Source organism: Stegastes partitus, unplaced genomic scaffold (assembly GCF_000690725.1).
Source record: "Stegastes partitus isolate 25-593 unplaced genomic scaffold, Stegastes_partitus-1.0.2 Scaffold290, whole genome shotgun sequence".
In the NCBI taxonomy this organism is placed as follows: Eukaryota; Metazoa; Chordata; class Actinopteri; family Pomacentridae; genus Stegastes; species Stegastes partitus.
Window position 1 is genome coordinate 639,664 of NW_007578021.1, and position 23,197 is coordinate 662,860.

The 23,197-nt window shown below is 40.5% G+C and overlaps 1 protein-coding gene across 3 annotated transcripts in view; it reads left to right on the forward strand.

The window, feature by feature from the left end:
• LOC103358117 (putative homeodomain transcription factor 2) overlaps positions 1–22,400 on the forward strand; it is a 56,551-nt gene extending 34,151 nt beyond the window's left edge. The window contains exons 4-22 of one of the 3 annotated variants that reach the window (XM_008282949.1): positions 1,278–1,334; positions 1,720–1,731; positions 6,208–6,277; positions 6,751–6,909; positions 9,325–9,490; positions 12,027–12,188; positions 14,076–14,304; positions 14,442–14,588; positions 14,673–14,829; positions 14,993–15,063; positions 15,965–16,093; positions 16,182–16,267; positions 17,099–17,291; positions 17,401–17,532; positions 17,649–17,735; positions 18,645–18,800; positions 18,888–18,983; positions 19,073–19,198; positions 20,112–22,400. In XM_008282949.1, the coding sequence (XP_008281171.1) occupies positions 1,278–1,334; positions 1,720–1,731; positions 6,208–6,277; positions 6,751–6,909; positions 9,325–9,490; positions 12,027–12,188; positions 14,076–14,304; positions 14,442–14,588; positions 14,673–14,829; positions 14,993–15,063; positions 15,965–16,093; positions 16,182–16,267; positions 17,099–17,291; positions 17,401–17,532; positions 17,649–17,735; positions 18,645–18,800; positions 18,888–18,983; positions 19,073–19,198; positions 20,112–20,132 (2,256 nt within the window). In that variant the 3' untranslated portion in view covers positions 20,133–22,400. The remainder of the gene's footprint in view (positions 1–1,277; positions 1,335–1,719; positions 1,732–6,207; positions 6,278–6,750; positions 6,910–9,324; positions 9,491–12,026; positions 12,189–14,075; positions 14,305–14,441; positions 14,589–14,672; positions 14,830–14,992; positions 15,064–15,964; positions 16,094–16,181; positions 16,268–17,098; positions 17,292–17,400; positions 17,533–17,648; positions 17,736–18,644; positions 18,801–18,887; positions 18,984–19,072; positions 19,199–20,111) is intronic. The other 2 variants (XM_008282951.1, XM_008282950.1) reach the window with 2 other exon arrangements.
• The last annotated feature ends 797 nt before the right edge of the window (positions 22,401–23,197 follow it).

Sequence of the window (23,197 nt, forward strand, 5' to 3'; positions counted from 1 at the left end):
CAGATGTCTATGGTGACCTTCAAATCACTCGGCTAATGGTCCATTAATGACCCAAGCCTTGCATGACACGAGCTGTGAGTAGTTGGGAATCTTTCTCGAGTACCTGCTAAATGGTGTGGTCGCCCCCTCCTCAGTTTGAAGATGGCTGTCCCACTTTAACATAGATGATTTCCTTCACTCCCATCTCAAACAATCAGTCTTCTCTGTCCACAGTGTGAACATTGTTGTCCTCAAAGGAGTGTCGCTTATCCTTTAGATGAAGCTGCACTATTGAGTCATGTCCTGAGGAGCTGGTTCTGCTGTTTGTGTCATGCATTTGTGCAGTTATTGTTTTAGTCTTTGTATATAGGTCTGTGCAAGATTTTTTTTTTCTTGGTATTTTAAGCCAGGTCGACTCACCGTTATTTGTACAGCACGTTTCAAGCAACCACTCTCCTGTAGAGAGCAAAGACTAGCATTCCAAATTTACTCAAACACGTTTAAATACTAGGGTTAAGAATCCAACAAAACTACACAAAACACACATTTACCTGTTGAAGCATTTGAACATTAGTTTAAAATGTTGATGTTCACGCTTTTTCAGCAACATCATCATCAATTATGCTGAATAATCTCAACAGTTATAGTACATTAAAGTGGAAAATTTAAAGAAATAGGGGCAAAAACACAGATTACTGAGTTTGCAGACATCTTTACAGTTCCATCTTGCTTAAACAGAGTTCTCCATGCAGCCCTGTGCCCTAAGCCACCGTGTCACGTTGCATTTAATGAGTCATTTGCGATTTATCCAGATCGCTGCATTAAAAATCCAGCTTGTTTTACGAGATCATGACAGTTCCAATTGTGAAGCAAGAGTCTTAAATCCTGAACTCCCACACAAAACAAAACTCTACCCATAATTATCAGTCTCTGCAGACTTCTGGAAATCTGTTGTTGTGGGGATATAATCAGGCTTTAAATAATGGCGGTGATGCAGCTGAAAAGATGACAGGGCGTTGGCAGTTAATTTGGATTTCATGGAGAGACGGCGGCGACATGACATTGTTATATTTTCAGGGGAAAACGGTTTGTCCACTGACTCCTCGTTACTCAGCAGTTTGAAAGTTGTTGAGCAATACTGCAGCTTTGTTGTGTGTCAGTGACGCCTATTGTGGTTTATATCATTTCTCCTTTTCCTGTGTGCAAAGCGTCTAGTTGCTAAAACCTTGTACCTAGTTTCTGTTTACTGCAGCTCTCCTTCCATCATTCATTATTAATCCTTTGTGCATTTGTTCCAGATTGGCGCCTACGACCAACAGATATGGGAGAAATCCGTGGAGCAGAGAGAAATAAAGGTGCGTTTGATTCATTGTTTGTTTGCTCCACACCTCCATGTTTTCTGTTCTTTCACTGTTGACTCTCGTTTCATTTTCCTGTTTTTCTTTCTGCGCTGTGTTTACTCTAAATGTCTCGGCTTTCTCTTTTTTTCCCCCCCCTTTGGCAAGTTGTTATCTTTTTGTCCTTTCTTTGACTTTCACTCCTCCGCCTCGCTCTCTTCTTCCTTTTCATTCTGTTTATTTGTTATCTCTCACGATGCCGCCAGTTCTTTTGCAGTGTTTTCTTTTAACCCTTTGCTCTCTGCCCTCCTGGCTGGGCGTCGCTTGCCCATCTTCCCCTCTCTTCACCTCCATCCTCCTCCGTTCTCCTCCATCCGTCTTTTCCTCCTCCTCCTCTCTCCAGTTTATTTCTCTGGTGAGTATACAGCAACGAGGACGTCCCTCTTGTCGTCCCACAGTGCACGTGTGCTCACCCACAGCTGTAAACTTCTAGACCCTGATTGTTTGGTTTGAGTTGAGCTGACAGATCCTGGTGTGTTCATTAACCCCACAATGATGCAACGCTGCTTTGTTGCTGCAGGAAGACGGTTTTCGCTGAAAGTTTAACTACAGCAAAAGAAAACAAATTGGGAAACTGAGTCGTCTGTGTGAACACAATTAAAGTGGCATGAGTCATGAGATCAATGTGGCACCAGACAGGTCTTTCTATGATTGAAGAAATCACAGCAGTAAGCCTTGAAGTGACACAGAATGCTGGAAGCTTAGCTCAGATCAAAGATTCTCGAAAGACAAAATGTGTCACGACTGCATTTCTGCATTTCAACCTGGCCCAAAATGTGGGTCAAAAATCAACAGCCTTTGCTTTTCTTTGTTGCATATTTTATCTTGTTACAAAAACTCATGATCACAAGAACACTGTCAAATCATGTCACCATTATACGGCACATTTAAAACTACAGCTGTTGAGCCAAAGTGCTTTTTAATAGAGAAATAAGATTTGAGTTGCAAATTTACTTTACAAGTAAGTTAGGACGCCTGCAGTGTGATTTATGCAGAATTATATAAAATACACATTTACCAGAATAATTTAAATACTTGGGTTAAGACCCTACAGGAATATTGGTCATGGAGAAGTACCTGACTAATTTACAAATTAAAGATAAGACCATACAAAATGCATCAAAACTCAACCCTGTGATGCTGAAGTGACCTCCAGCAGGACCAGGCTCACAGAGGTCAGCCACCGAGGGGTAAAGGGGAGAGAGAACAGGAAAGCAGAGACAAACAAATAGCAAACAATTGAACAAACGCTGAACAGGTTGTTGATGCAGATCAGACACATGCAGCTCCAGGCCCAAAAATCCTTGGAAATAGGACCAACTATTAGAGAAAGAAGACACAAAATGAATAACATGTAGTACTGTGTATGAATGAATGGAGGGAGTGACAAGGATGAAGACGTGCAAGCAAAACAGCCGTGTGACAGAATAGCTAAGGTAACACATATTGGATGGAGTAAAAAAGGTGGAACTATAAAAGCAAAAATGTAAAATAGAAACCTGAGTGAAATCTGGTAACTGATCAATATAAAACATCAGGAAGATGAGATGAAACTATAAGTGGACTCTGACTAGTAGGACTACTGTCATGCCGTCTTGCTCTACCACCCAGAATCAGCAGCTTCACCCTGTCTTTGAAGTTTACCTTTTACTGCTCCTTTAACAGCAGGAATCAGGCTGATTTAATGCCTATTAGGATACATTATAGTCGACATTATGCAGAGCGTCCAGGTATCACTTGAGGGCTTAAACTAGAGGTTGATGTGACACTGCAGTGTGTCTGCTGTGACCTTCAAATGAAACAACTTCATGTCTGCCTTCTCAGCTTTTATGAGAGATTCTCATACATCCAACATTCCCAAATGAGAGGTCAGCATCCTAATAATGGTGCTGCTTGATGAGGCAGGATTTGCATGTAGTTTTGGATTGTTAGGAGTTAATCAAAATGACAGAAGTTATAAAAAAAATTGCATGGAATTAATGTTGAGAGGCTTTTAGTTTGTGCCACATCTCTGCTTCTATCTCCTTCTTTCCCTTGTACGGTACCTTTTTATCCTGTAAACAGAGAGGCGAAAAACACTCTCTTTAATGGGCTCACACACACACACACACACACACCCACACACACACACACACACACACACGTTGATGGTTTAGCAGAGTGTGTATCTGCGGCAGAGTGGTAAAGATAGTATAATATAGATACACGTTTCACCTCCTCACCCCCGTAAAGTGTTAATTATACTGTTTATAGCCTCGTGAAAACCGAACCAGTCGCTCTCATAAATCTGCCGAAACTGTTTGATGTGCGACGGTGGTTCTATATTTAGCAGTAAGACCACGTCCAACATTATTACAGAGAACACACAGCTGCTCTTGAATTCTTGTCTTAACTGGGGATCAGATTTGTGATTTCCCCTGTATACCTGATAAGTCCAGCTCTGCATAATCCAGAGCCAAAATAGACCTTGTCTTGTAAAACCTGACTCTTATGTTTACATTTTCATCTTGAGCAAAAATACTTGTAGCATCCCTTTTTTTTTTTTTTCATCACTGGGCTAAAGCCTCTCTCTTACACAAAGCAATTCATTCTTTAGAAACGTTTTAAGTCTAATAACTTAACCCCTAAAGACAAACTCGCTCTCACAGATGCTGTTTACTGGTTGAGACATATTTATTTGGTTTATCAGAGCAGGACAGTAAAAACCTCCGTAGGAAAAAACTCGTCGCCACCTGCTGGTATAAACAACAACCTACATTATATTTTGCTTTAAAGTTGAAAATGGCACTGTCGAAATACATTTCAACATCTAAGTGCCTATGTGTGTGTGGCAAATAAAAGAATAAAGCAATGTGACAAGCAGCCTTTACTAGAGAATGTAAAGAGCAAAGAGTGATCGTTTTTCTTCAGATGTGGTACCAACGGTTTAAATAATCGACTGGTATTTATACATAGTGTACCAATCAGTCACTGAAGCAACATGTAGTTCAAGAAGATAAGCGGCGGCTATGAATAGCACAGAGATAAGAGCGCTGCGGCCGGCCGAGATGCTTGTGAAGGACTTTACCTCTGCAGTAAATCTGCTGCCAAGAGGAGTCTATTGATCAGCTTCTTTTAGTCCTTCACACACACAGACTCAGTGTCTGCTGCTCTTATACACTTTCCCATCTCTCTCACGGACACACAGCTTATTAGCTCGTTGGTTGTGCTATTTAAAGATAAGAGCCTCCATATCAGACCACTGACTGATAACGCGCAGCTTGATTGGTCGGTATGTAAATATTAGCATGAGCCAGGCAGATTCAAGTGGACGGCTTTGTGGAGTATTTCTCAGCGCTTTTGGATGTGACTCACTTTAAAGTATGCAGAAGTTCAAAGACTTGAAAGGACTTGTTCAGATACACTCTCCTCTACTTCTTTAGTGACGATGAAAGTATTTTTCAATTCAAATATTGCTGACAAATACCTGATTTCAGGAAATGTAAGAAAAAAAGTATAAGTTAGCAGGACTATAGGGCTGAACTGTTAATAGATTTCAAATCAAAACTGCAATGGGGAAAAAATGTAATTTCTGTGGACCGAATCTGTCAAACTATTTCCTTTTGATTATGTTTTTGAGATTTGGTTAGCAGAGGCGACAGCACATCACAGATGAGTAGTTCAAGGACTGTCAGAAGGATGAAAATCCGAGAATTCCTTCTGCTTTTACAGTTTCTGGCTCTGATAAATGGTGTAATTGTGGTTGTTTTTTGTAAACATGCCTTTCAAACCCACTAGCGGATTTTAGAGTTCAGAGAGTTGAAGGAACCTTTCAAGAAAATAAGAGAAAATGGATCCGCACACAGGATTAAAGCTCCCAGAACAGCTACGGGCTGAAAAATGTTGCAGCAGACAACAACATGACAGATTTAAGGTGTGCAGAATATAGACTGAAATGAAGTGATCACACATAAAATCATAAACATGAAAATAGTTTCAAAAATGTTCCCGCATTAAATATCCTCGAAGGATGTTTGTGTTTTCATCCTCGTTGTACATACAGCACCGTAGTCACAGCTGTTTACCCCAAACCATGGATATGAAACCTCCAATAAAACCAAACAAATATAAGACTCCTCACCACTGTAGCTTAACACACACACACAGACACACACACAGACACACAAACAGACACACACACACACACACACACTTTAACTCTTTTAAACTGTGTTCAGTGTTTGTGTGACAGACAGACTACCATGCGCGACATTCATGTGAATTTCATAACTTACAGCCACTCATAAAGTCTTGGTACAGTTTGTCATCACAACTGATGGAGTGCACACACACACACACACACACACACACACACACACACACACACACACACAAAGTGTATGCATCATAGGAGGAAGTGACAGACTGGCACAGGAAGGCAGCGTGCCACAGGGGAGAGTTATTCCCAGGGTCATAAACTGAACAAAGCACCGACTTTAACTGCAGCCATCAGAATGAATAAGAGCTGCAGCACACCGTTGGTTTCAGGGACTGAACTTTGGGGATAGTCATCTAAATACAAAGCAGCACAAAAGTCTCAGAATTTGACCTGATGTAACACACTGAAGTGTAGACTTTGGTTTTCTAGAGTGAGCTACTAGATGTGAGTAGCTGCGTGTGCTGGTGAATAGAGTAGAGCCAGTAGCTGCACGGTGTGCCTCCTCAAACACTGAACGCATGTGTGTTTATGAAGGCATAAAGTGCACGAGAAGTCTGCAGACATGTGTCATAAAAATGTCTTTAAATGTCTTTGTCTGGCTTTGACTGTGTGACTCTTTGTCTCCCCCTGCAGGGCTTGAGGAACAAGCCAAAGAAGACGGGACATGTCAAACCAGATCTCATAGATGTGGACTTGGTTAGAGGTGAGAAAAGCAAAACTGACTTCCGTTCCATCAGGCTAATTAGATTAGATATGAGACAGGCTTTCTGCTTAAGCCAAACTCCACAGATGCACTGCTCAGTGACAAACACATAAAACACACACACATGAACCTGAGATGCCAGCGTCTCCGAGCCAACCTCCTGTCACTGTTGATCCTCGCTGTGTGTGCCGTCATCTCTTTATCTCTGCTCTCATCTCTTGGTGCCTGTCTCATATTGATCTCGCTCTCAATTATTCATCAGCGCAGTCAATTTTATCCTCATTGTGAGGGAGATAATCAAGACAGAAATGAAGGCAGAGAGGAGATAAACAGATCGAGGGGATGGATGGAGGAAGAGATAAAGAAACAACAAAAGTCTCTCCAGGATGTATTAAGTGATGAGCTGTTCTGCTGCTTTTTCTTTAATTAGTTCTCATTAAAGCGAGTGTGTGTTTTTATTCTCTTTCTCTCAGGTTCGGCGTTTGCCAAGGCCAAACCTGAGAGTCCGTGGACGTCACTGACTAGGAAGGGCATCGTCAGAGTCGTCTTCTTCCCCTTCTTTTACCGATGGTGGATCCAGGTCACCTCCAGAGCCATTTTCCTCTTATTGCTGGCTCTCTATCTGCTGCAAGGTTGGTCTGAGAGTGTGTGCAAATGTGCTTCTGACTGGAGACGGACATCAGTGTTGTTTTCTTTAGTAAGACCTCAATGTGAGCTTTGTCAGACTGGAAAAATATGGCGTCTGTGGTGGGAATGTCACATTTCTCCTCAAAATCTGTTTAGATAATATTAAAAATAGGTCTTATTGTTACAAAAATCCTGCTGAGCTTAATTTTGTGTCTGCAGTTCCTAGTTTGAATAGTATCTAATGTAAGGCTGCAACTAACGATTATTTTCTTTGTTGAGTTCTTTTTCGATTTATTGTTTGCTCTGTAAAATACCGGAAAATAGTGAAAAGGGTGTTTCCCAAAACTCACGGTGACGTCTTCAAATGTCTTGTTTTGTTCACAAGTTGATGATGTTCTGTTTTCTGTTTTAGAGGAGGAAGGAAACCAGAAGTTAGTCACATTTAAGAAGCTGGAATCAGAGTATTCAGACTTTAAAAAAATTAAATACTCAACCTGATTAATTATCAAAATAGTTGGCAACTAATTGAATAATCATCACAGCTCTAGATTCAAGAGGTTTATTATCATATGTACAGAAAACTCGACGGTCAGACTGTGCAATGAAATTCTTACTTTATTGATCATCCTCAACCAAATGTCAGAAAAACTATTGCAGTTCTAAGTAAGTAAGTACTAAACTGACACTGTGTGCAGTTTTGTAAACCTTTGTTTGAATGAAGTGATTATAAAGTTCATGTTACATCTCAGTAAACGGTTCTACAGGTGGAATAAACAGTTGTAGTCTAGTCTAATGAGGTTCAGTAGATCCGAGAGGCCACTTCCATCATCATCATTTCCAACCTGACTGATCGGTGCCTAAACTAACCCGATCCTCACTGTATGTTTAATTCTGTCAGAAGAAAACCGGGTTCACAAGCTGTTGAGCAGCTGCTGCCTTGCACAGAGTCTGTTTTTCTTAAAATACCCATACAGTGCACCGTGTCCTGCTAACATGGAGTACTCCCAGTCTACGCCCACAGAGCCGCACACACTCGCTGCACAAACACTTTCAAGACCACTGAGCAGTGTTTTCCACCTCCTACATCATGTTGCCCTTTTCTGCTCAGAAGAAAACGCTGTTACTTTTCATCTCTGCCTCCACCCTTCCTGCTCACTTCCTCCACATACTACATAAAACACACACACACACCTTCATGGTGATTTCACACTACACTAAGGCAGCTTTAAGTGTATCAAGTCATTTTGACCACAAGAGGACAGAGATAACAAAATGAAGACAAACACCACCTCAGAGTGCCATCTTGTCCACATCCTAAAGCTAACATGCTGCTTAGTTGAACATCTAGTGCACACAAGGCAACACAAGCATCCCACTGGAGTTGTGTTTTGATCTCTTGATGAATTTAAGTTCAATGTTCTCTCAATGTGAAAATATCTGTGGAAAATATCTTGAGGTGTCTTTGCCAAAGAGAGAGTGACATTTAACGCACTCTGCATGTAGGTGCAAGTCCGCTAGAAATGCACTCCGGTCAAAAGAGTGACGCCTGCACTCAGACTCACTACAAGATTTATTCAACCTCTTTACAGCCTCCAGGTGGCCGTTGACCTGTTTAGGCTGGTTTAAATTAATACTGCACCAATAGATGTAGATGTTTAAACGTTTGTCGATGTGGTTAGATTCACCACAGTTCAGCTGTTCAGTTCATTTTACGGAAAGTCCCAGAAGCTTCGGCCCAGAGATCTAGAATTTCATGCAGGTGTGGTTGACGAGATGTAGAACGTACGTGGTGCCTTAAACCGCTCTGGCATCAAGCATGTCCCAGATATTTCTCTTGAATTATGACTCTTTATTATAAACAAATCATGTCTGAACCACAGCCTGACAGATGTTTATTTGTGGGGGGATTTTTCAAGAGTGGAAAAAATTTATATAAACTGGCTGGTAGTTTTGCAGTTAGCAATTTTAGGATCATTGTTTATTAACATTCCAGCAATGTACTTAACAAATATAAATTATAAATTATCCCAAGTATCTTTTTCTACAGTATGGTCTGTTTTTTTTTTAAAGCAAACAAACCAATATCCTCACAGTTCTTTTGTTAGAAGCTTTTCCATGAAATGTAAATTCCATTAAAAATGATAGATGTTAAGAGGTGAGATGTGCGTTTTGATTCCAGTTGGATCTAGTTAAATGAGATTTTGAGTCTGTGTGCTGGTGATTTAATAATTTCAGTTGACACCATTTCCTGCCAAACAAGTTGTGTACAGTTGGCTTGTCTGGGTTGATAAGGGCAGTAAAACTGGAGGACTAACTAAAACCAGAATGTTTAAAAGCTGTTCGCTCACAATCCAGGTATAACCAGTAGCGCTGAAGCTGTCTCTGCTGTAATGGATTCCATTCTTCTGTATTTCTCACAGTGGCAGCAGCAGTCCTGTACGTGAGCATCCCTCAGCCTCATGGGATACCGGCCACCGAGGTGTTCGGAGCCATCTGGCTCATGCTGCTGCTGGGCACCGTCCACTGTCAGATCGTCTCCACCAGAACCCCGAAGCCTGCCTCGAGCAGCGGGGGCAAGAGACGCAGGTAAGGAGTGAAAACACGGAAACCTGTCCATGATTTAATAGACCTGAAGAGAGTGTGGAAGGAGATGAGGAGCTGATAGAGATGAGGTTCAGGAAGAAAAGAGTCACACAAGAGTCACAAGAGAGAAAATAAGGACACAGGAAGAGATGAGATGATAAACTGAGATAACAAAAGGAGCATTTAGTGAATGCAAAACCACAAGATAGACTGCAGGAAAGAAGTTCAGCAAACAAATGAATATGTGTTTTGTTCCTGGGTTGCATTTGCCCTCACTGTTTGGGATTTTTTACACTAAACTCTAAATCAGAAATGGTGTTTTTATCAGGAGAGTTTTCCACGAGTTTCTGTCAAATAAGAGAAATCCAAACATTCTTTCTGCCTTTGTTACAATCTGCATCAATTTTGTCCTGAAAAGAACCTTCAGCACCAAAGTGTAAACCTCACATTTAAAAAAACAACAACAAAAAAAATACTTTTCTTCTATTGTATGAGGACGACATAAATTCTGACTTGACATGTTGAAAGTGAAGCTTTTTCAAACACAAAACTGCAAATTAGACAAATTTGACAGCTGACGTCTCCAGGAAATCTCTCCCTGATAAATTTAGTGTCTCAGTTTGCAGCCAGAAGGATTCACTGTGTGAAAGTAGAGTAGGCTGCTTACTCGCTGCTGTGTTTTGTAGTGTTTAGATTTGCAGTTTGTGAGTTTTTCTCTGTTGGTTTAAAGCTTGTCAGTGTGTGGCTGCTGTCTCTGGTTCACAATGATATAAAGACAATTTTCAGACTCTCGGGAAGAAAATTGGACCATGCCACAGTTTTGGAAAGAGTTACAGGAGATAAAACAAACAGTTTGCTGCCTCAGTGAATCATCGCTCATGAAAAGGGTCCAGTTCTATTACACAGAGTTGATTCTGTTTGTCTGAATATTACTCTGTATCTGCCTTTTTCTTTTCCCTGAAAGCCTTGAAGACATTTATCAGTCTCCACAGCAGGAAACATTTTAAAACCAGGTTTCACAGGATGCTCTCATGCATCACGAGTGATTTTAGATTTTAAAAAGTGCTGTTTGGTTTCCTGCCTACACACTGACAAAAAACAAATTAAATATTACCTAACACTGTACGGGAACAGAAAACACAATAAAACCTAATTAAAACCAGGAGGAGTTGTTGTCAATCACATTATTATTTTTTTTTTGTAAATTGGAAAACCAAAACACAAGTTCTACACCTCTTCTGTGTATCCTTTCCCCCCCACCCAAAAAACAAATATATATATATTATTAATAACCAAATCTATTCATAGAAGATCCAGGAAATTGTACTTTTATGTTACTGTCATGCGAACGTACACACTAAACCAAAATAGCAAAATAGAAGTCACTGACACACAACATGCAATTGTCAACTTTTTACTTTTGGGATGTTTTCCTTTCATACCATGTCTTTGTTCCCAGAGCAGCATAAACAAACATTCTAAATATATACGCATTTAGATATTTTTACTAAATTTTGTCTTTCAGAAATATATACAGATTAACACATAATTAATAAGATAATACGTCGTTTGCATATTTAAACATACAAGTTGTAGAAACTTGTAATACAAAAAACATTGTCTTAATGTAAAATAAAATACTTTTTTTTTTAAACTCTGAAATAGTAGCTTCCAGTAAACATGTAATAACTTTTACAATAAATATTTTTAAAGGCTGTTTTGTCAAAAAAAAAATAAAATTCTCTCATTCTTTATTCTACAAATGGCCACTTGAGCAGCACTTTGAACACCAGATTTTCCAGTTTAAGTCCTGTGTTCTGAGGGTTTTTACAGGACGCCTTGTTCATACATCATTCACTCTGATTTATAGAACATTTTACTCTCTGAAACATTACTTAATTATTTTTTTGTTAAAACCTTTGACTCTAAGATGTCAGAAAAAAAAAAAATACAAGCATTTTGATCCTGACTTTATTCAACATTCAGATTTCTGTTGTGGTGAATATCAGTGCATATTTAAATAGATAATACTTCATTTTCATAGTTAAACAAAAAATTCTGAAAATGCAAAATAAATAACTGTCTTAATGTGATTAATAAACGGTGGACGTTTCATGGGGATATCTGAGTTAAAACATTTGACCCTGTTCACCCGTAACGTCTCTCCTGACCAAGGCAAAGAAATATAGATGAACAACTCAGACATGCTTTCTTCATAAAACATTAACATAATGAAATATTTTTTCCTCCTGAGGTCATAAAACATTTTTCCGTTCACCTTTTGGCTCATACGATTTTATGCATCAGCCTCTGTGTCCAGCGGGGCCAGCTGTACTTTTGAGAAGCCTCACTGCTGCAAACCTGAATCACAGCACTGTTTAGCTTCTGTTAAAGGTTAAATCCAACTTGCTGTGTTACCTAAAAACTCTCCATCAGTGCAGCCGGGCTCCCGGTGGACACGCTGCTGTAGTTTCAAGACTTGATAGTCTGCAGGTTCGCTCAAAGTCTCTCTCCATCCTCCATTCTTTCCAAACTGAAGGAAGTTGAGGAAGGCATCTCAGATGGAGGTGCATAGGGAAGGCGACGGGTCTAGCACTACCGATAACACACAGGAGGGGGCGCCACACTCCCACTCAGCCAGCACCACATACAGCCTGGGCGCTTTCTTCCAAGATTTCTGGCATGATATCTGTAAAGCTGGGTGTGTATTTTCGTTTCCCATCCTCCTACAACGAGATGATGCACAGAGTCGGGGCTGAGCTGCAGTTTGTCCACCATGATGGATCAATGCATGTATTTACTCCAACAACAATCTGTGGGTTCCAAATGTGGAATTTAATCTCTGCACTAAATGTCTGCATCTCTATTATGAGTGAAAATTTACTGAACAAGCACATTTGCTTCATTGAAAAATCCCAAACTAAAGCCAGCCTTGACTCACACCTAACCTGAGCTTCTTTAGCTGCAACATCATTTCTGCTCTTGAACTTTAAAGCTCCTGAACAAAGATGAAGAAAAATCTCAACCCAGTCATGAACTAGACATGCAAATCTAGTCACTTCTAAATGAATCAGAAAAAGGCGTTTTGACCTAAAGCTTTGCCGCCTGTACAAATGACAGCTCCTTTAGTGCCAAATCTTTCCATCGATCATCAGGAGCAGGGGGATTTTGCAGCTAATATTTATGTAAAAACTTGCTGATCAAGCTGCGTTCAAAAGAAGCATGGGGGCACAGCTCTTGCCTGAAAAGTATACGGCCTCATCACTTATCTTAAAGTTCCTTAAACTTGTTTTTTTGCCTTATTCAAACCGATGAGCGTCTCAGGCCGCCGCCTCTCCCCACGCTTCTACTTCAACCAGCTTTCAGCAGTCTGCCGCAGTGTGGAACGATTTAGACAACAACTCTTTATTTGATGCCTTCATCCATTGATTATCTGCCACATTCACTTCAGCTCTTAGGACGAGACACTCGTGCCTCTGTCATTTAATCTCTCTCATTAATCCACAGATTTACTCTCTTGTTTACCGTTTCAACTATTTCAAAGTTTTTTGAAATCTGGCTTTACCAGAAAGTCAGAATTCAACTAGAATACAACAGATAATACAAAACTTGATGCTCAGTGCTTTTATCAGTCAACTTCTTCCATGTTTGACTTGAATGTTTTTTTGTTTGTTTTTTTAAAATTATTTTAATTGATCGATTAATTGTCATGAATAATTTCACCATATCAGGGACTGTACTATCAGATGTAGTGCCAGGTCGCCCCACCATGTTTAATGAGATGGAGTTACAGGTGTGTTTGCTCTCCGCCCTTAAGGATGAATACATTTTAGAGGTGGCAGTAAATACGGGCAGGTTTTTTAGACTGATTTAGCTGCTGCAGCAGCATTTGTGGACATTTGTTCCAACTGAGCAGCTGTTTTTAGCCGCTGGACGAAGGTAAACTGGTCATGTAAACGAGGATCATTATTTTTTATAAACTACTCTAAAAAGATGAATAATGTTACAGGTTGTTTACTGTTATTTACTGCAGCTCGTCTGCTGTGTTTAATACTTTGGATTTTGTCGGTCCAATCGCTAAACAGCAAATTTTAAGCAGATTTTTTTTGCTAGTAATTTTGCTACTTATTTGTATTTGAAGTAACCTGGTGTTTACTTTTACTCCTGATGTAACCGAGCAGATTTTAGGACAAACATTAAGCATCAGTGGTTTAAAACAGTTGTATCAGAATATGGAAAAACGTCCACCGTCTTTCATTCATTTCAACCATTAATGTGTTACTGATCGTCACACAACTGACTGTCAGTTAAGGAAATAACTTGCATCTGTGCTTGAATGTTTGGTGCAGTACATCATGTCTGCAACACTTCCTCACCCATAGTGATGCTCATTTTGCATGAATGTTCCACAGTGTTGTGTTGACTGCCTGCTCCTGTGATTTAACTCACTGCATGTCAGCATTTGAGACTAAAATTATTAGTAAATTCACCGCCCTGCTGTCTCTCTTTATCTAAACGTCTCTCCTCCTATATGTCTTTCTCCATCGATCTCCTGCCTCGCCTTTTCTTCCTCCACTTCCTCCTAAAGATCTAAGAAGTCCAAGCTCTCCATCGACAAATCAACGGAGACGGACAACGGCTACGTGTCGCTGGACGGCCGGGTGACCAATCGCAGCAGTGAGGAGGGTCTTCAGCTCCACGAGCAGCGATGTGATTTGTTGAACAGGGCTGATGAGGTTTGCTGGAACTCCCACATTCAGCCTGCACACGCTCACACAGGACGAAGCTCAGGACTGATGCTGGCCAGCGGCAACAAGGTGATCAATCAATTACTGACTTATTTATCAGTTTATTTAACTGTAATACTGTTTACTCTTTGTTCATGATCAGAGTAGGTGATTGGACTGAAAAAAAGCATGTGGACTCGACTGATTCATCTTTTTTTGTCTCTAAGGACCCTGCGTCCGATGAGGCGTCCAGCGAGGAGGACCCTGAAGCTTCCTACAGCGCCCTCCGCAGGGGTGTCGAGAGAATGAACAGTGACTGTGCGCTTCGAAACCGCAAGAGTTCCCACCATTACAAGAAACACTACGCTGTGGAGGTAAATAAGCACATTCAAGAGCTCTAACACATATTGTTGTTTCATAGTTTTCACAAAATACCAATCATCCATTCTGTGTCTCAGGATGTCCCCAAGTCAGGCACCAGCTGTAGCTCCAGATGTTCAAGTCTGAGGACACAAGACTCAGAGAGCACTCGACACGAGTCAGAGACCGAGGACCTGATGTGGGAAGACTTCCTGCACTGTGCAGAGTGCAGGTCGTCCTGCACCTCAGAAACAGGTCAGAGAGGAACACTGAATAGGAGCAAATATACACAGACGCACTGTTTACATGTAGCTCAGGTTACCAGCTGAAGTGATTAATGAAGAGTCTTTGTTCAAACATAAATGACATCTGTGGGTCAGTGTATGTAAATTAATACTGTTACTCCTTTGCTTTGCAGAGGGAGAAGGAGGAGGAACACCCGTCTGTCCTCCTGCTAAGAAGGAATACAGAGACGACCCTTTCCATCAGGTCTGGAAAGCCTCTTTTTGTTTTTGAGTTTGCAACTTTCACTTGTCACAGGAATCTAGTTTAAGTCTCTGAACTTTAGTTTTTTGGCGTTTTCTGCTCTTATCACATTCTTATTTAGTGTGGGTTCATTTTTTACTCTAATATAAAGTCCTGCACCTCTATGTACACATCACACCCTGGCAGAGAGCTCAACCCTGCCCCATAAGCAGTAATACAGTTATTATGCCATAAATCACACAGAAAACAAAGTTAATTACTTCAATTTATTTTACAAGAATTTGAAAAAAAAAACTCAAATCATCATGTACAAGTCCCCACAGGTGGTACCAGTTCTGGAAACAAGGGTGACTCAACATACTGTAGATATTTTACGACTTAGTTTTTCATTTGTGTCCAGACTTGTCTTTTTGCTGCTCTGTGCCTCCTGTACTTCAGTCCTACGTTTTTGTAGCTGAGTCATTAATGGCTTCACTGTTACACCAAGTTTTTAGTTTTTTGTTGTTGTTTTTTTTCAGAATCTGGTTTGTTTTTGGCAAAATTTTTAAAAGAGGCATGTAGAAAACAGTGATTTTGATGAAGTCTGATGATTTAACACTTACATTTGTTCATGCTTCCTGATGGAACAGCACATCACAAAAGTCAGATAATTCTATTTTTACAGTTGTTTTTTGTTTTCCTTTTAGATGTCGAGGCTACACCCCGTATTTCAGCATTTAAGTGGCCATATTCAACTTAAGTCATATAAATGCTGATGAAAGAATAGTTAGAAGTTTAGCTCCATGTGAATCCACACATCTTCTGACCTGCAGATCATGAAGACATCAGATTTCTTACTGGGGGTTATTTCTCACCTCTGAGGTTGTGATCAGAGGTCTGTGTTCATGTACATCTTGTTCTGCAGGGTCACGTTCCCTGGCTGCACAGCTCCAACCCCGGCCTGGAGAGAGTGAGCGCCATCGTGTGGGAGGGGAACGAGTGTAAGAAGGCTGACATGTCAGTGCTGGAGATCAGCGGCATGATCATGAACAGAGTGAGTTACACTTTCTGTGGCTGTGAAACAAACTGAAGGACTAAAGCTCTAATGAATGAACCACTAATCGCTCTGTCTCTTTGTACAGGTGAATCTTTACACTCCTGGTATCGGGTACCAGGTCTTTGGGAACCTGGTTTCAGTAACACTCGGACTCACTCCCTTCGCTTACAGGTACTGCAGATTCTTTCTGATCAAAAATGATTATTTCATGTGAAAACAACTTCGTTCCACCTACAACAAATATTGTCAGTGTTGTCTTTTGTGTTTAATTTAGCTGCAGAGCTACATTAGTGTCTCTGCAACAGAATGTTTAACAAGAAAAATTCCCCACTTGGACATCTACCAGTCCTCGTTTTAATGTCCGATATTCAAAATGAAAAACAGTTTCTATTATTAGTAATGTAATTTTGAATATCCAAAAGCAATGTCGCGAGTAAAAATCGTCTCCACAATTAGAAGTATGACGAGTAACAATGCAAATGCAAATACTCTGCGTACAGTTATAACCAGAAGTTTACATACACTGTATAAAAGGACACATGAGCTTTTTTTTTTCTATGGTGTTTAGCAAATAGAAATAATTTTGGTAATCCTAACTGACCTAAAACAGGAAATGTTTAGTCACATTTGATGTCAGATAGTGAGGAAAAAAAACGTTATATGTCTTTTTATACAGTGTATGTCAACTTCTGGTTTCAACTGTATGTATGAAGTCTAACATGGGTGTTTTTTTTGTTGTAAGGATTTCACCATTGATATCTAAAAGCCTGATAGTAATTGTATTTGTTAGAGTAGGAATGACTCTGTGGACATCTGAAAGGTTCTTACACACAGGAGTGTGGTCTGAATAAAGTTCAAACAGCTTGCTGTAGTTCTTCCTTTCTCACAGATGAGAGAGAATAAAATCAGGCAAAACAAAAAACATTTCACAGAAATAGGAAAAGGTTTATTGACATGTTTTCGATGTTACAATTTTTCTCCTTTTTTTCGTCTCTGCTTCAGGCTGGCTCAGTACCGTGATTTGGATCAGCTGACGACGCTCTCGGCCAATGAGCTGCTGTCTGTGGCGCTGGGAGGCGGCTGTGGGTCAGATGGCTTGGTGATCACCATGGTAACGCTCAGCTTCCTGGTGCGCGTTTGCCTTATATGGCTCTTCTTCTTCCTGCTCAGCGTAGCGGAGAGGACCTACAAACAGGTGAGAAAACCTGACCAATGGCTCTAGATGTTGGAGATCATTTTTAATTTTCACTTCAATGTACAGTGAAGCTTGTTCTAACAGTCATTTATGCTGGTGTGTGTTTCAGAGGCTGCTGTTTGCCAAACTGTTCGGTCACCTGACTTCGGCCCGCAGAGCCAGGAAGTCTGAAGTCCCACATTTTAGACTGAAGAAAGTTCAGAACATCAAAATGTGGCTGTCGCTACGCTCCTACCTCAAGGTACAGCAGCCTCTCACTGGAAATACATTCAGTAAATTATTTAGTTTGTTTACCAATTTCTCTGAATACGTGGTCAGCAAAATGAAAACTGAAGTTGTGTCCTGTTGAATGTGCAGAGACGGGGTCCTCAGCGTTCAGTGGATGTCATTGTGTCGTCCGCCTTCCTGCTCACTTTGTCTGTCGTCTTCATCTGCTGCGCCCAGGTACGTAACCAACCACGTTAAAGGAGAACCCCGGTGTAGTTTAATCTCATGTATCTCCATTAATGTGGCTTTAAGGGTCATGTTGTAAAGATTCAAGGAAAAAATGATCCACCTGAAACAGAGACTTGACTAAATTAGCAACATTTCTACCTGGATGTGGTTAATGAAGTTCTGACCATGTGTCCTTTGGTCAAACTGAAAACAAATGTTTAAAATGCTTTCATGAAAAATAAGTCTGCTTTGTTTGGAAAGCTTTAAGTAACTAAATTATCTCACTAAACAGCAAACACAAGCTGTTTTGTGTGACTCCTCACATCCCAGAATCTCGACAACAGAGCTGAAGAGTAAAAAGCGACATTAATAGGAAATGCACCAAGCTTGGATGAATCTGAATTCCTATAAAATGGCGACTTTAGGAGCATCTTGCTAACAGGTAGCATTTATGAGCTGTAATTTTCTGCTCCTTCAGTCGGTCATGTGACAGCAAACAGGAAGTGAGAACAGCTGAACTGTACCTGTAATATAAACAGTGATCAGTGAGAGCAGCAGAGCACTGAACTGTGCAACTATCTGGGCCTCTTCATTTCACTAACAATGCATTTTGCAACTAGTAGTTCAATGGGCCAGTAAAACAGCACGTACAGTTGGATGCATTTAGTTTTAGTTACAGTCACTTGAGCCAGATTCAGTTGAGGAAGCCACTGGTTGGTCCTCTCATCAAGGCAGTCACTGGTTGGTTGGTTGTCTGATGCTAATGACCTCATGGAGCAGCTTGAAGAAACTTCAGTTTTGTTTTGTTTTTTTAATGAAACTAGTATCAATCTATGTTAGCCCTTATTTAGTTTTTAACAGACTGCACACCAGATTTTGTTAGGAAACTGAACGACGTACGCGCCTCTCTCCCTCCAGCTGCTTCACGTCCACGAAACGTTCCTGGAGTGTCACTATAACTGGGAGCTGGTGATCTGGTGCTCCAGTCTGTCGCTGTTCCTGCTCAGGTTCGTCACTCTGGGCTCAGAGACCAGCAAGAAGTACAGCAACACCTCCATACTGCTCACTGAACAGGTGAACACACACACACACAGATAACACACACATGGACACACACACACAGACAGGCCTTCAAACACTGATCCATGGTGTGTGTCACAGATCAACCTGTATCTGAAGATGGAGAAGAAGCCAAACAAGAAGGAGGAGCTGACACTGGTCAACAACGTCTTAAAACTGGCCACCAAACTACTCAAGGTACCGACCGTCTGCCTTCACCGCTGCTTCTCCTGCTGCATCTCCTTTACTGAACTTCTCATCTCACTGCTGTTTGTGTTCCTGTGCAGGAGCTGGATACTCCGTTCAGGTTGTACGGTTTGACTATGAACCCTCTGCTCTACAACATCACCCAGGTGGTCATCCTGTCCGCCGTGTCGGGAGTCATATCTGACCTGTTAGGATTTAACCTGAAGGTAACAGCTGCTGCTGCTGCTCTCTGTTGAACAACATCCATTAGCTAGTAATGTGTTTGTTCCATTCACTTCTGTCTGACGACTGACTGAGCACCAATCTGTTCCTTCACTGGACCAGGTTGTACCATAACAGAGGAGGGTTGAGTGGTGCAACAGTTGATTTCACTGCAATAGCTTGTGTTTTAAATATCACCAAACTTTTGCTACTACGGCTCCATTTCTCTGATGTTTTGCTGCTTTAAAACAGCTAAATGTTGCAGTTCAAGGAAATTGAGACCCAGAAGATTTAATCAGACATCCAGGTGGTTTCTGCTGCACCATACAGACTGTTGCTCTGAGTAGAAACTGTCTCAGTGAAGTGCTGTATAAGCCAGGAGTGTGTGGTGCAAATATGTTTACCTCTTCAAACTACAAACAAATCCTCCTTCATGGTGGTTATAATGCTGAGTTTTTAGTTAAACTGTTCTGAGAAGGTGTGAACGATGCAGTTTGTATTAGTGGTAAATTCTACAATTGAATATTAGTGATTTATAATAAACTACGATTCAACACCTCACAGTTTAACAGTAAACTATTTTAATCTTCATGACTAAAGAGAACTTATGCTCCAGCACAGTAGCTTTGGCTGAGTCACTGCGTTGTCCAGTCAGCAGCAACTCTTCAGTGTGACTAAACACTGACAGGAAAATCCTCGAAATCTGAAGTGGAAAGTCACTGTTACAGTACTTTATGGTACTGCAGAGTTTGTTGCATCATTGTGCAATGACATATTGGGGTTTTTACTAGAAACAATCACATAAAGTAGTAAATAACTGGCTTCACCTACATCACAGTTAATTTTATTTTTCATACATTTTCTAGTAAAACTGTAGACGTTGTGTAATTGTGTTCTCCTGTTTGCTCTCGTTCACAGCTGTGGAAGATCAAATCATGACAGTGAACCGAGAAGCGGCGGCGTCGACTCTCCACTCTCACTGACTGACTCACTGAAAGACTGAACGTCAGTCTCAACATATCAGAGTGCTTTGACCTTCAACGTTCCCACTTTGTGCAATTTCACAACCTATTTATTTACCCACTCAGTGTTTTTAACTTAGGGTTTATTTGAATTCTAGTTTGTTTCATTTTTGTGGTCTGTGACACGAGACTATATTTTACCTGTCTACAAAAAGTATTATTATGAGCATAAATTATTCTTGTTAACGGTTTAGGTTCTCAGCTGCATTCACCAGTCTGAAGGCAAAGTATTGAGATGCTGATGAGGCAAAAATCCTTTTGTTGTAATTTTTTGTGTTTTTATTCGCTTAAACTGAAAGTTCTTATTTATACGTCGAGTGAGTTTCAAGACTTTAAAAACCTGTTTTCCAGTACACACAGTGGTTTCTCTTCCAACAATCAGATGAGTTGGAATTTGTCAGAATCGGTTTCTAGTTTTATTCCGACCTGATGCTTTAGTTGTAAGAGTTCAGACACATTCTGAGAGGATGCAGTAAATGCTTTAAATCAATGAGGATGTTGGGATCAGACTGGGACACCTTCATGGTCCACCAACAGGAATGTCTGGCAAAGATCATTGACAACTATTTTCTACTTTTACCAGCTCCCAGGTGTGAACCTTTCAAATGTTACATATCTGTTGATGGATGTTAACACAACGGTTCTGCAGGTACACTTTCTGACTTATCTGAGAACGTTGTTGCTTTATGTAGTTCTCACCGGGCAGCCGTAGACATCAGCACTGCAAAGAAACAATCATCATGGAAACAAACAGGTGACATTTACAACAACTGGTGCGTAAACATTTCACAAACACCGAACTGTGTGTAGGAAACAAGGTTGGAAGAAAGATTTACTGCAGTCAGCATGACGTAGAACAGGTCGCTTTTTATTCACTTTTTAATGATTTTATCACCCGTCAACAGTATTTTCCAGCAATACACGTGTAGATAGTTACTTTTTAATTTCATATAACATCCGTTATAACCTTTGTTCGCTGCAGACCTCTGACTGTCCTCGTCGCTGCATGTTAGGACACGTCGTTTTTAAAACTGTTTTTGCTTTCAGCTCCGTTTCTCCTTTTGACTTCTGTGGAAATTGACACAGAGTTTTATTTTTTTCTCAAACTGAAAGTCTGAGAGAGATGCTGTTATTTAATTCTCCAGTTCGTCAACGAGAACTGATGACTTCAGCTGTAACCTCTCACTTTTGAGACGCAGAAGTACTGGTTTTGTCTGAGTAATAGATTACTAGCTCCATTTATTCAGCCAGTTTAGATACTCTTTGGATTTTTTTATAAGATATGATATCAAACTCCCCCCAGAGCTACTTAAAGATGGTAGATTTGTGTGCATGACATTTCAGTGAAGTCCTTTAGCTCCCGTCTGTCACAGGTTTCTGCAGTGAAAACGTGTCTGTCCGTGGATGAAGATATGCACTTTAAAAACAGACTTTAAACGGAAGAGAAGACGTTACATCTTGTTTCAATGTCAAAATGTTCAGAGATTTTGTTTTTCTTTGTACCTCACTTGTGTGAGAAGGTTGTGTGTGTGTGTGTGTGTTTGGCGTTAAAGCGAATGCTAGCTCAGAACTTACAAATTTCCACAATCCTCTGATTCAACGCGGTACGTGAAGCTCAGATGCCCACAGACAGCATCTTACAATAAGAGTAAACGCTGACAGAAATCTTCGCCTCCGTTCATGAGTTAGCATTCTGCTGCCCGAAACAAGCTTCATTCATCAAAATGCTAGCATAATCATCTTCAGTGTGTTTGAGGAGGAAGACCAAAGTGCTTATTTAATTGTTTTTGTTTGTCTCTGCTGGGAAAAGAATGTATTTGTAGCATTATGCTTTAAAATCGACTTGTTTCCCGTTGGAAATACTTTTGTTTGTATTTTTGTTTTCTTTTTGGCATTGTGCTTTTTTTTTTTTTTTGGTTCTTTCACGGTTCATTTGTAAAGGCTGTTTGTTCCTCACGCTCCTTAGGAAGACGAAGAGGCACGTTTTACTGTGTTTTTAAAGGAACAAAGATGTTTGAATTGTACGTATGAAAGTGAATCTAGGTAAAGGACTCCACGTCGTGATGCTGTTTTCAAAGAGTCCGAATATTTAGATTTAGTTTCTTTTCTTTTTTTTTTTTTGTGAACTGGTCTGTCCACAAGGTCTACGTTTTTATAAGAAAAATAAAAAAAAGTGGATGTTGAATTATTGACTCTTGTTGTTTCTCAGTATTATGGCAAAGTCTCAACATGTTAACAAAACAAACGCTGGACTGACATTAGAACAAGTCGCTCTGTCATGTAGATGAAATATGAGGATAGTTTTATATCAGGTCATTTATTAGGGTCCGAGCACCCAAAAGGGTGCGAAGACCCTATTGGAACTGCTCGGATTATTATTATCATTCGTGCCAAAGACACACGTTTTTGAGGCCCTAAACATACTCGAAAACTCACCAAAATTGCCATGTACATCAGACCCGGTGAAAAATTTTATTATTTGGAAGAACAATACACACGTCAATAGAAAAATTGCTCCACAGCGCCACCTTCTAAATTGTCAAAAGCACATTTGGCCTAGAGCTACGCAATTTTGTAGGCATATAGAGCAGGTCAGGATGAATAAAAAAAGTCAGGCCGGGCCATTTTTGCTCAAAAATGGCCATTTTTGGCCATTTTCTAAATCGAACTCCTCCAAGGAGGTTCATCGTACACACCTGAAATTTGGTGATCACAAACTACATGACGTGGTGTCTAAACGTTTTTCAAACACTTCGCAGATGAGGCCCGGTTTGGAAATGCCGACCCATGCAATTTCGATCAATGGCCATTTTGTCCATTTTCGCTGTGTTTTTTGCATTCAACTGACTCTAGTCACAAGGTCGTTTCACCTACACTGACAAGATTCGCTGGGCATGTGTAGCAGGTCAGGACGCACAAAGAAGTCAATCAGCACCAAGCCCTAACCTCAACAGGAAGTCTGTTATGTTGAAAAACCCTGGT